Source organism: Nyctereutes procyonoides, unplaced genomic scaffold (assembly GCF_905146905.1).
Source record: "Nyctereutes procyonoides isolate TBG_1078 unplaced genomic scaffold, NYPRO_anot_genome, whole genome shotgun sequence".
Classification (NCBI taxonomy): domain Eukaryota; kingdom Metazoa; phylum Chordata; class Mammalia; order Carnivora; family Canidae; genus Nyctereutes; species Nyctereutes procyonoides.
In genome coordinates, this window is record NW_026575052.1 from 67,951,442 (window position 1) to 67,965,413 (window position 13,972).

General features: G+C 39.1%; 1 protein-coding gene across 2 annotated transcripts in view; it reads right to left on the bottom strand.

Annotated features, from left to right (window-relative positions):
- Positions 1 to 6,862: 6,862 nt before the first annotated feature.
- The window catches only part of APBB1IP (amyloid beta precursor protein binding family B member 1 interacting protein), a 103,193-nt gene continuing 96,083 nt past the window's right edge, over positions 6,863 to 13,972 (bottom strand). For both annotated transcript variants that reach the window (XM_055330992.1, XM_055330991.1), the window contains exons 13-14: positions 11,212 to 11,315; positions 6,863 to 8,735 (exon numbers count right to left, since the gene is read on the bottom strand). In XM_055330992.1, coding sequence (XP_055186967.1) covers positions 8,226 to 8,735; positions 11,212 to 11,315 — 614 coding nt within the window. In that variant the 3' untranslated portion in view covers positions 6,863 to 8,225. The remainder of the gene's footprint in view (positions 8,736 to 11,211; positions 11,316 to 13,972) is intronic.

Here is a 13,972-nt window from a genome sequence, read left to right on the forward strand (position 1 = left end):
TCCCAAATTAATATCAGACACCAAACCACAGATCCATGGAGCTCAGAGAATACCAAGTAGGATAAACACACCCAAAACACCACCAGTACCTAAGTATATCATATTCAAACTCCAGAAAATCAAAGATAAAGAAAAAATCCCAGAAGTTTCCAGAAGAATATAACATCTTGTAAATAGGGGAAAAAAAGATAAGAATTACATTTGACTTCTCAGAAACCATGTAAGCAAGAAGAGAATAGAGTGAAATATTTAAAGTGTTGAGAGAAAACCACCACCAATCTAGAATTCCTGCAAAAGTATCCTTCAAAAATGAAGGACAGGGATCCCTGGGGTGGCGCAGTGGTTTAGCGCCTGCCTTTGGCCCAGGGCGCGATCCTGGAGACCCGGGATCGAATCCCACGTCGGGCTCCTGGTGCACGGAGCCTGCTTCTCCCTCTGCCTGTGTCTCTGCCTCTCTCTCTCTCTCTGTGTGACTATAATAAATAAATAAAAACTTAAAAAAAATTCAAAAGTGAAGGACACATAAAGACTTTCTTAGACCAAAAAAAAAAAAAAGGAAGAAAAAGAAAAGAAATTAGTTGCTAGCAAACTTGCCCCGCAAGAAATGCTGAAAGAAATTCTTCAGAGAAAAGGAAAAAAATTGATATTCGTCAGAAACTCAAATCTACATAAAGAAAGAAAGAGCATTAGAGAAGGAATAAATAAAAGTTTTATGTTTCTTATTCTTAATGTAATAGAAAACAGTTTGTTAAAAGCAACACTAGCAACAGTTTATCAGATGATTATGCCTTATGTGTAAGTGAAATCAATAACAGTAATGATATAAGAAACAGGAAGGAAGAATAAAAAATATTTTGTTATAAGGTAGTTGCACTGCCCATAAAGCATTGCAGTTACTTGAAAGTGGATTTAGATTACTTGTAAATATATACTGCAAACTCCAGAGCAACCACTAACAATGTTAAAAAAAAAAAGGAATATAATTGATGTGCTAAAAAAGAAGAGATCTCTGACTGACTCCTATAAATGCTCAGTTAAAACCACAAAAGGCAGAAAAGGAGTGGAAGGCATAAAAAGAAACAAAGAACAAGGACAACTAGTAGAAAACAGTAACAAATATGGTAGAGAGTAATCCAACTATATGAATAATCGTTTTAAACATCAGTGTTCTAAATGCACCAATTAAAAGGCAGAGATTATCAAAGTGGGTCAAAAAGCAAGACCCAATTGTATTCTGGCTACAAGAAGTCCACCTTAAATACAGGGACACATACAGATTAAAATTAAAAGGATGGAAAAAAGATATACTAAGCTAACACAAAAGAAAGCTGGAATAGCTATATTAATTTCAGAGCAGACATCCAAGTGAGGAAAACTATCAGAGATACATAAAGGCATTACAGATTGATAAAAGGGTTTATTCTTCAGGAAGACATAACAGTCTTTAATGTGTATGTGCCTAACAAGGGAGTGTCAAAACACATGAGGCAAAAACTAATAGAACTGGAAGGGAAAATAGATGAATCCATTATTATAGCTGGAGACTTCAACACCCTTATATCAGAAATGGACAGATCCAGCATGCAGAAAATTAGTAAGGACACAGTTGAACTCATCAGCACCATCAATCAACTGGATATAATTAACATTTATTGGTTATTTTATCTTGTAACAGCAGAATACACAATTTTCTCAAGCTTACATGGAACATTCACCAAGACAGACCATATTTTGAGCCATAAAACACACCTTAACAAATTTAAAAGAATATAAATCACCCAGTATCTGCTCTCAGATTGTGATGGAATTAAATTATAAATCAATAACAGAAAGATACTTAGAAAATCTCCCAAAACTTGGAGAGTAAACAACACATTTTAAAGTAACATATGGGTCCAAGAAGGAGTCTCAAGAGGAATGAAATAGTATTTTATGAAAATGAAAATACAACTTACCAAAATATGTGGGATGAAGTGCTTAAAAAGAAATTTATAGCACTGAATGCATAGAGTAGAAAAGAAGAATGATCTAAAATCAATAACCTAATCTTCCTCCTTGGGAAGTTAAAAAATAAAGTATAAATTAAATCCAAAATAAGCAGAAGGAACAAAATGAAAATAAAGAAATCAATGAAATTGAAAACAGGAAATCAATAGAAAGCATCAACAATGCCAAAATCATATGATCACATCAATAGATGAAGTAAAAAGCATTTGACAAAATTCAACAGCCATTCATGATAAACATTCTGAACAAACTAGGAATAGAGGGGAATTTTCTCAACTTGCTAAAGAACATGTACAAAAAAACTACAGCTAACATTTTACTTAATGGTAAAATTAAGCACTAAATGGTAAAATTTCCCAGTAAGGTCAGGAACAAGGCAAGGATATTCCCCTCTCATCGCTGCTTTACAGCATCATACTGGAAATCCTAGCTAATTTAATAAGAAAAGTTACTAAATGGTATATAGATTCGGGAGGAAGAAAGTAAACTGCCTTTGTTTACAGACGACATGATTGTGTAGAAAATTCAAAAGCAGTTGACAAAAAAAAATTGAACTAATTAGCAATTATAGTAAGGTTACAGAATTCAAGGTTATATGCAAAAGTCAATTGCAATTGCATTCTTATATATCTGCAATGAACAACTAAAATCTGAAATTAAAAATACCATTTTTATTAGTACCTCAAAAAATGAAATGCCTAGGTACAACACGGAAAGTATACAAAATTAAGAGATATGAAGGATAACTAGAAGGCCTGACATACATTTCACTGGAGCTCCAAAACTGGATAAAGAGAAACAAATTTGAAAATAAAATATATGAGAATTTTCCAAATAGTGAAATCCACATATTTGTAAAATTAGGAGCCTCAATAGATTCCCAAGCATTCAACTAAAAAGAAATCTACACTTGGATCCTAACAAAGAAAAGTCTTAAAATCATCCGGGGGGTGGGGGCGGGGGGAAAAAAGATGGCCAAATGAAATGATTTGACAGCCAACTTCTCAACAGCATCAGTGGAAGCTAGGAGATAGGAACCTTCTTTAAGAACTCACTGTTCCTTAGTATTTACTAAAATTTATTTACAGGCAACCCAGAATTTTGTATACAGTGAAACCATCTTTCAAGAATGTATAATATAAACATTCTAGGAAAAAAAACCCTGAGACAGAACTCAAAACACTGGGCAACAATATTGTGTGTGTGTGTGTGTGTGTGTGTGTGTGTGTGTGTGACTGAAATTAAAGTATTCTCAAGTCTTGTATTGTTAGTTAAAGTTGTTTAACTTTAGACTTTATTAAGCATGATGTTATCACTTATAAGTAGCAATTGAAAGAATAGAAACAGTATGTATAACGTTCCAATAAGATTAAAAATGGAGTAAGAGAAAAATCCTTAATTCCATGAAGACAGATAGAAAAAGGCCCCAGAAAAATCCAGAAAATAGAAAGTATAAAATAAAATATTAAAAGCAGCAGCAAATATAAAATCATCACAGTAAGAGTTTAAAAAATAAATTTGGGGGATCCCTGGGTGGCGCAGTGGTTTGGCGTCTGCCTTTGGCCCAGGGCGCGATCCTGGAGACCCGGGATCGAATCCCACGTCGGGCTCCCGGTGCATGGAGCCTGCTTCTCCCTCTGCCTATGTCTCTGCCCCTCTCTCTCTCTCTCTCTCTCTCTGTGACTATCATAAATAAATAAAAACTTAAAAAAATTAAAAAATAAATTTGCCAGTTAAAAGACAGTGGTGGCTGGACTGGATATAAATCCAACAAAATCCACTTACATGCCATTTACAGGTGGCAAACCTAGAACATCACGATATAAAAAGTTTGACAGTAAATGAATAGATTTTTAAGGCTGAAAAATAGAGTTTTCATAATTGAAAAGAGATAGAACAGCTGTATGAATATGAGATAACAAGCAACAAAGCATACACGGAGGTATATCATTCAATTCTCTAGGATAATATACAAATAAACTTTGTCTATATTTACTGAGGTGTCAGAACATGTTAAGGCAGAAATTTATCAGAACAAATAGAAGTTATTAACAAATTCACCTTTCTCGAACGGTATTTTAACACATTCTTCTGAGTAATCGATAGGTCAAGCAGACTAGAGAGTAGGCTATGGAAGACCTGAGCCACATGGTTAGCCAGCGAGTTGTTCTAAGCACATGTACAGTACTCTGTACCTAAACACACATGGGTCGTTTATAAAAACTGATAATGTATCAAGCCGTAAAAAAACAAAAATCTCTAACTTCAAAGGCTCAGTTATCATTGAGTCTGATAATTTCAGTGTCATACCAGCCATTGTTTTTATGCTAAATAAAATACGTAAAACACAAGAGCTTAACTGTTCACTTCCCCTCTGAGACCTGCTGGAAGCAGGAGATACTGTCTCCCGGCGTGGTAAATCTTGTCTGTTGTAAGCTTGATCACACCCTGTGTTTTGTTTTGTTCTATTTTGCTTTACAGTTATGCTACTACCTGGGTCTTTGTCCTGTTGGCAACATTATGCATGGAATTCTATAGTTATCAGAAGTTGTCATATAGCATTACTGTCTTGATCCCATAGTTTTTTCCCCCCACTGGCTCCACCCCAATGTTGGTACTTCTGTCATGCCCAAATTTGTGGCTCAGCTGTTCAAAAAAGGGGAACAAATTTCAGGGCATTTTCAAGGCTGACCCAAGCAGACTCATGTATAAGTAATTGTTGGTGAAGACCTTTCTGCAAGACACCAGAGATTCTGTTCCACTTGAGTGAAAATCACACAGAGCTCCTGAGCTGGTGGTGCCTGGGCCTACTGAAAGTCTGCAAACTTCTGCCCCAAGATGAGGCAAAACAGCCCTGATTTCTAAGATTCCTGACTTGACCTTAACACTGGATTCTTTCTTGGATACTCTTACAAAAGAGATCAAAGGGCCCACCACACAGGCAAACAAGCAATGGGGAGAGACAGTGCATTCAACCCTTTGGTTCACTAAAACTATCCACATTTTGGCTACAAAATCAGTTAATTCTCTTTAGGAGCTTTCCTAAAATAGATATTATCATATGTAAAAATTCACAAACATTTTAATATTTGAAGGAAAGGTATGGTATGGTTGGGAGTCAGGAGACGGGCTGTGACCCAGCTCTATGGGATCTAGGGCAAGTGCATTGTCAGGCCCGGTTTCTCTCTGTTAAATTAGGAATACCTTTGGGGTGACACTTTCTGGGTCTTCTGTGAAGCCCATAACAATCACAGCTCTCCCCTTCCCTTCTTGAGTGCCCTGGCTCCAACTCTGAGCCTTCTTGATCCACAGCGAGGGGTCCCACGTCCCTCTGTGTTAGGTTCCAGGTACACACGATTTGGCCACGGAATGACCCTTTATTCACTCAGGCCAGTGAGGTTCTCTTTTAGAGAATTCTCCCAGTTGGGGCTAGCAGGTAGACCGCCAATCCGTCCTGGCATCTAGATATATACTGTAGAAATTGGGAAGCTGGAGTGTGAGACTGTCTTTTAACATAGGAACTGAAAGGTGGAGTGACAACACAGAAAATAACACTATTTGCAAAGAGTGACAATGAGGCAAGCATAGAGACAGGAGCAGAGATAAGGAGAGGGGAAAACCATGAATTTCCAGGCCCTGCCCGATAGCCCAGGTACATCTGTAGCCTCGGGTACTGGCATTCTGCTCTGAACTGTGTAATCAATACTGTTTTTCGCTTAAGATTGCTCCAAGGGTTTTGTCATGTAAGGTCAGAATCCTAATTCATGTAGTGGGTTGTTTCCAGGGTCCCTTCATCTTCCCGATTCTGTGGCTGTGGGATGGGGAATGCTTTTGCTTCCTGCTCTGGACATGCCTGGGAAGTTGCCATCAAAGGTTTTTATACTCAGCAAAGGGTTATTATTTTTTTTATTGTAGAGGCACTAAATTCTAAATTATTCATGAATAGACATTTAATGTAAAGCATTCACCTTCTATCCTATTTTAGGAACAAGATTAGGAAAAATGTAGAGCATTTCATCAGTTTTAATTACTAAATACTTTGGTTTTAAAAATCGGAATTTGCTTTTTTGTTTTAAATGTTAATTTAGGGCTTACTTCCCCACAAAATATTAGAACATAAGATTAATCATCTTCCTTAAGTAGAAATTAGCATATTAGTTATTATTTATTTTCTACCCACTTTAAGATTTTGAAATGTGGAGAAAAGGAAACCTTGCACGGCTGATAGGAAGGTACAGTGGTGCAGCCACTATTGAAAACGGTATGAAGGTTCCTCAAACAAAAACAGAAACACCAGGGATCCCTGGGTGGCTCAGCGGTTTAGTGTCTGCCTTCAGTCCAGGGTGTGATCCTGCAGTCCCGGGATCGAGTCCCACATTGGGCTCCCTAAACAGAGCCTGCTTCTGTCTCTGCCTGTGTCTCTGCCTCTCTCTCTCTCTGTCTTTCATGAATAAATGAATAAAATCTTAAAAAACAAAACAAAACAGAAACACCATGTGATCCAGTAATTCCTCAAATGGCTATTTATCCAAAGAAAACACTAATTCTAAAAGATATGTGCACTCCTATGTTTATTGCAGCATTATTTACAATAGCCAAGATATGGAAGTAACTTAAGTGGCTGTAGATAGATGAATCGATAAAGATGATGTGCTATATATACCCATTGGAATATTATTCAGCCATAAAAAAGAATGAGAGCTTGCCATTTGCAGCAACATGGATAGACCTAGAGGATATTATACTAAGTGAAATAAGTCAGAGAAATACAAATACCATATTTTCACTCATAAGTGCAATCTAAAAAAAAAAAAAAAACCCCCACAAATAAGCAAATAAAAAGCAGGGACAGAGAACAAACTGATAGTTGCCAGAGGTGAGGGGGTGTGGGGGGCTGGGCACAATGGGTGACGGGGCATGGGAGACACAGGCCTCCAGCTATGGGATGAATAAGTGTCAAGATTAAAAGGCACAGCATAAGGTATATAGTCAATGATATTGTAATAGCTTGTGGTGAGCACAACATCACATACAGAGTTGTTGCAATGTTGCACACCTGCAACTAACATAATGTTGTGTATTATACTTCAGTGTATTTTACTTCAATAAAAAAAGATTTTGAGGTGTTCCACAATTTTTTTAAGAACCAATTTTATTTATTTGAGAGAGAGAGAGAGAGAGAGCTTACATGAACAGGGGCAAAGGGAGAGGGAGAAGCAGACTCCCCTACTAAGCAAGGGCTGATGCAGGGATCCCAGGACCCTGGGTTGTGACCCCAACAGAAGGTATACACTCAACTAACTGAGCCACCCAGTTGCCTGTATGTGTTTCACAATTAAAAAGAAAAATAAAACTACGAAAATCTAAAAGGACTCCCTTTTAGAAGCCAATGAGAAAGAGAAGAGAGAGGGTAACAGGAACTCAAGATAAATTGGCTATTAAAGTTGAACATCAAATTTATCTGAGAGAAAACATTCCAGGTTAAAGAATATAAATGACTGCCTGTTCTTATCTCTAAATTTTAATTTATAGGATACTTATAGCAGTGTAATAATAGAGAATCCCTAAACTCTACATATCTATTTTTTTCATTACTATGGTATTTGACCATCAGAAAACCAAAACCAAAATCCAGTATGTCCAGGACTGCCATGAGTCTCAAAGAAACTGAATTCACTCTGCCTCTCCTGTTTCTTCCCTTTTTCTCTTTTGATTTTTCAGAAAATTCTGACAGTCACGGAGGTGGAGATGGAAAATATATCGAAGATTAACAACACCGTTAGAAGGCCGACTTTGAAAGGTATTTAAAGGTCAAGTATGTTATAACTGTGTTAATATCGCAGTAGATTTATAAATACACTGATATTTTTAGAAATACCATCTTTAAGAAAAAATTAACTTTTATTAATTTGATGCATCTGAACATAATAAAATAAATGAACATAAAACACTTCAGTGAACTCGGAAGGGTAGATAAATTTATGGAAATGGAAACACATAGGAAAGATATGTACATTTAGGCAGATGCTCTAATGTCTATGTTAGGTGAATGGTTATGAATGCATTTGAGCTAGAGTGAGACATTTTACATCCTTTCTAGTCTGAATGTGGCAATATTTTACGGAAAATGAACAAGGTGTCATGAAGGTAAAGTAGCAAAAATGCACATGAGGTTAGAAACGATTAAGCCCATGGCACAGAGAGCTTTATCTGTCCCCTTAGGACATGTTGCCTCTTTTCTTTTGCAAAGCCTTCATGAGATCTGACATGAAATCCTGCTCTCCGCTGCCTCCCCCGACGGCCGGCCCCGGGCTCTCTTTCCTCTTTGGGGGAGCAGGAGGTCTTTTAAGGGCAACCGGGGGTGGCCTTGCGGCCTCGGGGGCCGGTGGGGGCGGGGGCGGGGGCGGTAACGCCGAGCCCACATCCCCTGCGAAAGACGGCGGTGGGGGAGGCACGAAGTCCGGGGGTGCATCGTGAAAATCAGGGGGAGGCGGAGGGAGCTCGTCCTCGTCCAGGGGTGGCGGGGGCGGTGGCGGCGGCAGAGAATCCTCGGGAGGGGCAGGGGCAGGGAAGCCCCCTCCCAAGCCCCTGGCCCTGGGGGCTGTGGCCGGACTGCTGCAGACATCCGACGACCGTCGCACCGGAGGGGGTGGCGGCAGGCTGGACTTAGGGAACTGGTGGGCCTTGGGCGCTCCCGGGCCCTGGTTACCCAGGGCTGGCTTCTTGTCCTTCAACAGAGCAACCACAGCGTGACATTTCCATTGAAAGGTGAGGTCTGCCTCCCGAGGGGTGGGGGAGCCTCCATTCCACAGGCCCTGGGACTACAGCTCATGAGGCTGTTCATGAGTTAGCTCCTCTTGGCTCTGCATTACAGTGACTTCAAATGGCCCTTCACATTATTACCAATAATAACATTATTTAATGCTAATCATGTCTTCTTTAGTGAATGGAAGATTTAGTACTATTCCACGAAGTGTTTATTACATTTAGATTATAGAAGTATCTCCTCCCAACCACCTTATAGAGGACTTACCCATGCCTCTTTAGTGATACAGAGTTTAGCTAGTTATGGGCTTACTTCAGTCTTCACCTACCCTAAGCTCAGGCTAAGGAACTCAAAATGGCAGCAAAATGGCTCTCCAGGAATTCCCACTCATGGCCTGGCTCCCAACACAAGCCTCCCAGGTCCGAGGCATATGCAGCCATGACATTTTTCTTGGTCTGAGTTGAGCCGGTTGTAAAGCTCAGTTGTCAGAAGCAGGAGTCTGTACAATTGTTTTGCTTCTGTATCATACCTCCAGTGGTAGAGAGGTGATTAAGAAGCTTCCCCAAACCTTCCCCAAATCTCCTGGCTCAGTGTCCTCCTTTGATTAGCACAAGGAAGATGGAAGGGAGAAATAAAAGAGTTCTCTCTAGGTTACCGGTGACCTTTGTTCAAATTTGGGCATAAAGAACTCTCCTAGCAAAGAACTGTTCTGCCTCTCTTGCATCAGTGATTGCCGGCATGCTGAGAACAAAGACACCTTGTCCCAGGACTGTGGACTACCAGGGAGAAGCCAATTATATGCTTCACTCCCACGGCATACATAACACCTTCAAGGGAGGCGGTGGGTGGATCTGGAATCCACACACTTGGTCCATAGTCCAAAGGTCCATTTACTTTTTCTTAACTGTGGGGAAGTCGTCTGGCTAACTAGGGATAAAAGGAGCATCATAGGCTTTGTTATTATCTGTGCCTCAAAGTTCTGATATCAAAGGAGCTAAATGTGTGGCTGGGTTCTGTAGAGTAGAATCATGCTGCACATACTACTGGTGGAAACCAGAGCAGGAGACTTGGCCAGACTCACAGAGGACTGTGCTCATAGAGGCACAGTCCTTCTGCCAACAGCGCAACAGATAATAATAGTAAATTACATCATACAACTTCTCCAGGAATTTCAGGCAGCTTAGCTGAATCCCTCTGTTTTAATAATTATCATTGCAATTTACAATTTATCAGGCTTTCATTTTTTGCTTAACAACCTCTTACCAGATGATTCAATTTAGAAGTTTTTTTTCCTAACAAAGTGCCTATTTTATTTAGTTTATTTGCTTAGCATGATAAGCTAATTGACTAGTGATATACTTAAAAAAATTTCTGAACAGGCAGCTTGAAAACTGATGTTCACAACAAGGAAGCAATTTCTATTCTGGGATCTTGTTGCTTTCAGCATTTTTGAGTGTTTCTCTTCAGCTGACATTGCGGGAACCATAGAAATAATAAGAGCTGAAGGTACAGTGCATGATGTCAGACTTGAGAAGCTCATAAGAATATTAGAGAAACACAATTTTAATGGTTTATAACGGTTTTCAAAAGCTAGAACAAGTTCAATAAATACAAGATTTAATTGCTCCCACCACTGGTTGATGGACAAAATGAAAGGGAGGAATGAAGTGAAAAATTATGGAAAGTACAGTTATTCAAGATTGTTTGAATCATATTGTTTGAAAACAGTCAACAGAATAGTCAGTTGAGATGTTACCAATTAGACTAGTAACTAGATCACAACTTTCAGCTGCAACTTTCAGGTTAAATGAATCTTCATTAATCTACTCTACTGAAAAAAAATTATTTATAGAGAATGTTCTATCGATTTGGCTATTATTTTAAAATGTGTTTTCTTCTCTATCACCCTGAGGATGTATGTAGAACATTAATAGAAAAATCTAAAATGCACATTTTTTTCTAAAAGAACCCTATTAGTAGTCTTATAATCTGGTTTTGGGGCTTAGCATTTAATATAGGGCTTCTGACTAACTGGTTGCTCTAATTTATTCAGAAAAACATAAGTAAAAATCCCAAGGGTTTAAATCTCAGGAGCCACTCTCAGAGTGCTAAAACCTTGCCTAAACCAAGAAAATCCCTTCAGTCAAAATCAATGTAGCTAAATTAAAAATATTTACCAAGCCTCAGCATTAAAAAAAAAAAATTCTTATATTTTCCTGGAGCAATGTGATAATAGCTGGTTTTAACTTTCCATTCTAGCCTGTATAACTTTAAGATTATAAAAAAAAGGGCAATGATCTAAATGAAATTATAGTGACTTCTCAGTTGTTGGAACTAGATTTTCTCCCTTTAGAAGAGCAGTTATTGGACCCTTGCTAATGGTTTAGAATATGGGCTTACCAGAGACAGGTTGAAAATGAGGTCAGTTTCTGCCTTACCTTAGTTGTTTCCGCATGCCTCTGGGCTTCTTCAAGAACAGTGCTTACAGAATGGGCAGCCTGGGGGATCTGACCATTGGCCTGAGGGGTGCTTGTTTTAAGTCCTGAGGAGGGGGAAAAAGACAAGAAGAGTGGGCAAGGGATATTCAACATTCTTGCAAGTTCATCTAAAAATATCAAGTACTTTATATAGGTACACAGGCCTTAACAGAAAACCTGAGGTTCTATGGCAATACTGCGTGAGATTCAGCAAAGGTTTGGGAAAGTTAATCCTTTATATAGATTACAACATCTGGATTAATTTAGAGAATAGTATGTTGTTTTTTTTTTTTTAACAATTTTATTTATTTATCTGAGAGAGAGAGAGAGAGAGCATCAGGAGAGGGGAGGAGCAGAGGCAGAGGGAGAAGCAGGATCCCCACTAAGTAGAGAGCCCCGATATGGGGCTGGATCCCAGGACTCCGGGATCAGGACCTGAGCCAAAGGCAGATGCTGAACCGGCCGAGCTACCCAAGTGCCCCATTTGTTCTGTTTTCAAAAGCCTTTGTTTTTGGGGTTTGTTCTGTTTTTGTTTAGAGAGGAGAGGAGGAGGGACAGAGAGAATCTTAAGCAGGCTCCAGACGTAGCATAGTGCCTACACAGGGCTCAATCTCAACAACCCTGAGGTCATGACCTGAGCTGAAATAAAAAATCAGACACTTGACTGACTGAGCCACCCAGGCACACCTCAAAAGCCTTTTGATAACTGGAGAATAAACTCTGAAAAACTGTTTTAAAAACTCCTGTTGTTGAAGATTTTTCTGAAATGTGTGTTTCTAGTTTCATACTGTGCTGTGTACAGGAATAACTTTTGTTTTTTTTTTTCTAGGAATAAATTTTGAACATTATTCTCATCAGCAAGTACTATGGGCACAAAAATAGCAAACATAGAGGACGAAGCAAAATATGGAGATCCCTGAGGTACCCTGGAATAGACCTTCTGCCAGGAAGTTCTGAATAAGCACTTATTTTCCTACCTTTTAATTTACCCTTTGTCACAAAAGTGAGATTAACTGAGGTCTCAGTTTTGAGGGAATCTGATAGATTTCCTCAGATATATGTGGATCTCTCTGGTTCCTTAGAGAACATCCTGGGGAAGGATGGCCACCTTGCCACACATGAAAGCCCTCTCTCCAGCGACTAAACTGCCACCCAGCCCACTATGACAACAGGTCACTGAGTGAACTCAGAGATTGCTTTAGCTCTGCTCAGTGCCAGCTCTTCTGTCAAGTATTTATGAAATGATCATTTGCTTGCTTCTTCAGATATTTTTCCAATAGTTTGAGAAACCCATTCATCTACATAACAACTCAAAGAAGGCTATTAGGGACTTAAGACTGGGAAGAATAGACTGTTTGATGGGGAATAGGATATTTACAGGGCCTCAAAGTATCTCTCTACACATTATTAAGTACCCAATGAAAAATCTGTATAGGAGAGAAATTGGACAACACACTAACCAAGTGGTCAAAATGAATGTTTCTAATGAGCGGCAAACAGATATCGTAAGCCTCTGATCGTGATACCCTGAGAAGGACACACAGTCCTCATGCAGGATTCCTGCAAAAAATACACTACTATCTCAAATGAATCACTTGGAGACATCAGACACATCCAAATTGAGGGATGTTCTATAAAATAAATGGCCCTTATTCTTAAAAAAACTGTTAACATCCTGACAGGGAAAGGCTAGAAGAATGTTCCAGATGAAAGAGAACTAAGGGGACATGATAAATAAATGCCATACACTATCCTGGGCAGAGCCTGTGCCAGGAAAACATGCTGCTGTCAAAGGCACTGCTGAGACAGCTGGAAAAACTGGAATATGGATTGTGATTTACATAATATTAAATTTCCTACGTTTGATAACTGTACTCTGGTTAGTAAGAGAATAGCCATGATTTTAGGAACCACAAAGACTGCAAGGGAAGGGAGTATGAGGTATCCAATCTACTCTCAAATGGTTTGGAAAATAACATGACTGTGGATAACATATAGAGAAGCGAGAGGAGATAGAAATGATAATGCATATATGACAAATGCTCAATACTGGTGGTCTGCGGAAAGGGTTCTTTGTAGTCTTGCAACTTTTCTGTGTTTTTGATTTCAGAACAAAAAAAGGTATCTGTGTCCATTTATGCAGGTGAAATATTAGAACAGGCTATAACCACTTTCTCTACTGCCAGTTTTTTATTATAAAATCCATGTTCCTCATTCAGCAAGGACAGCCACCTCATTGTTCTGAGCGGACCTTCACTTGCCCTCTTCAGCACGCCCGTACAGGGCTGTTAGAGCGTACATGATGTGTCACATAAATGTGCATTTCTCTAGCTCTAAGGCTTATTAAACATCTCTAATTAGCCACAGCTTTGTTCTGGAGGTCAGGAAGTAACAAGTCTAAACATCTCAAAGCCTTACGATGTTTACACTTAAGGTTTTCATAAGGCCCTGTGCATGGTACCAGCCGCTCCTGGGAGATTTAAACCTCTTAGATTCCGAAGTGCTCCATCTCCTTGTCTCCTCTGGTCTATTTTCTTTCTTCTCTTCCACTTCTTATACATATTCAAGTCCTTTCTTTATATATAAACACCTTCGTACAAAGCAAGCAGAAACTGGAGCTGAATCCTTAAGACCACTGGGGGGAATTCCTTTGAAGGACACAAATTGTATTTTCTTTTTGCTTCTTTTGCCCAAACACATACACAGGCTGATTTCTGACCAA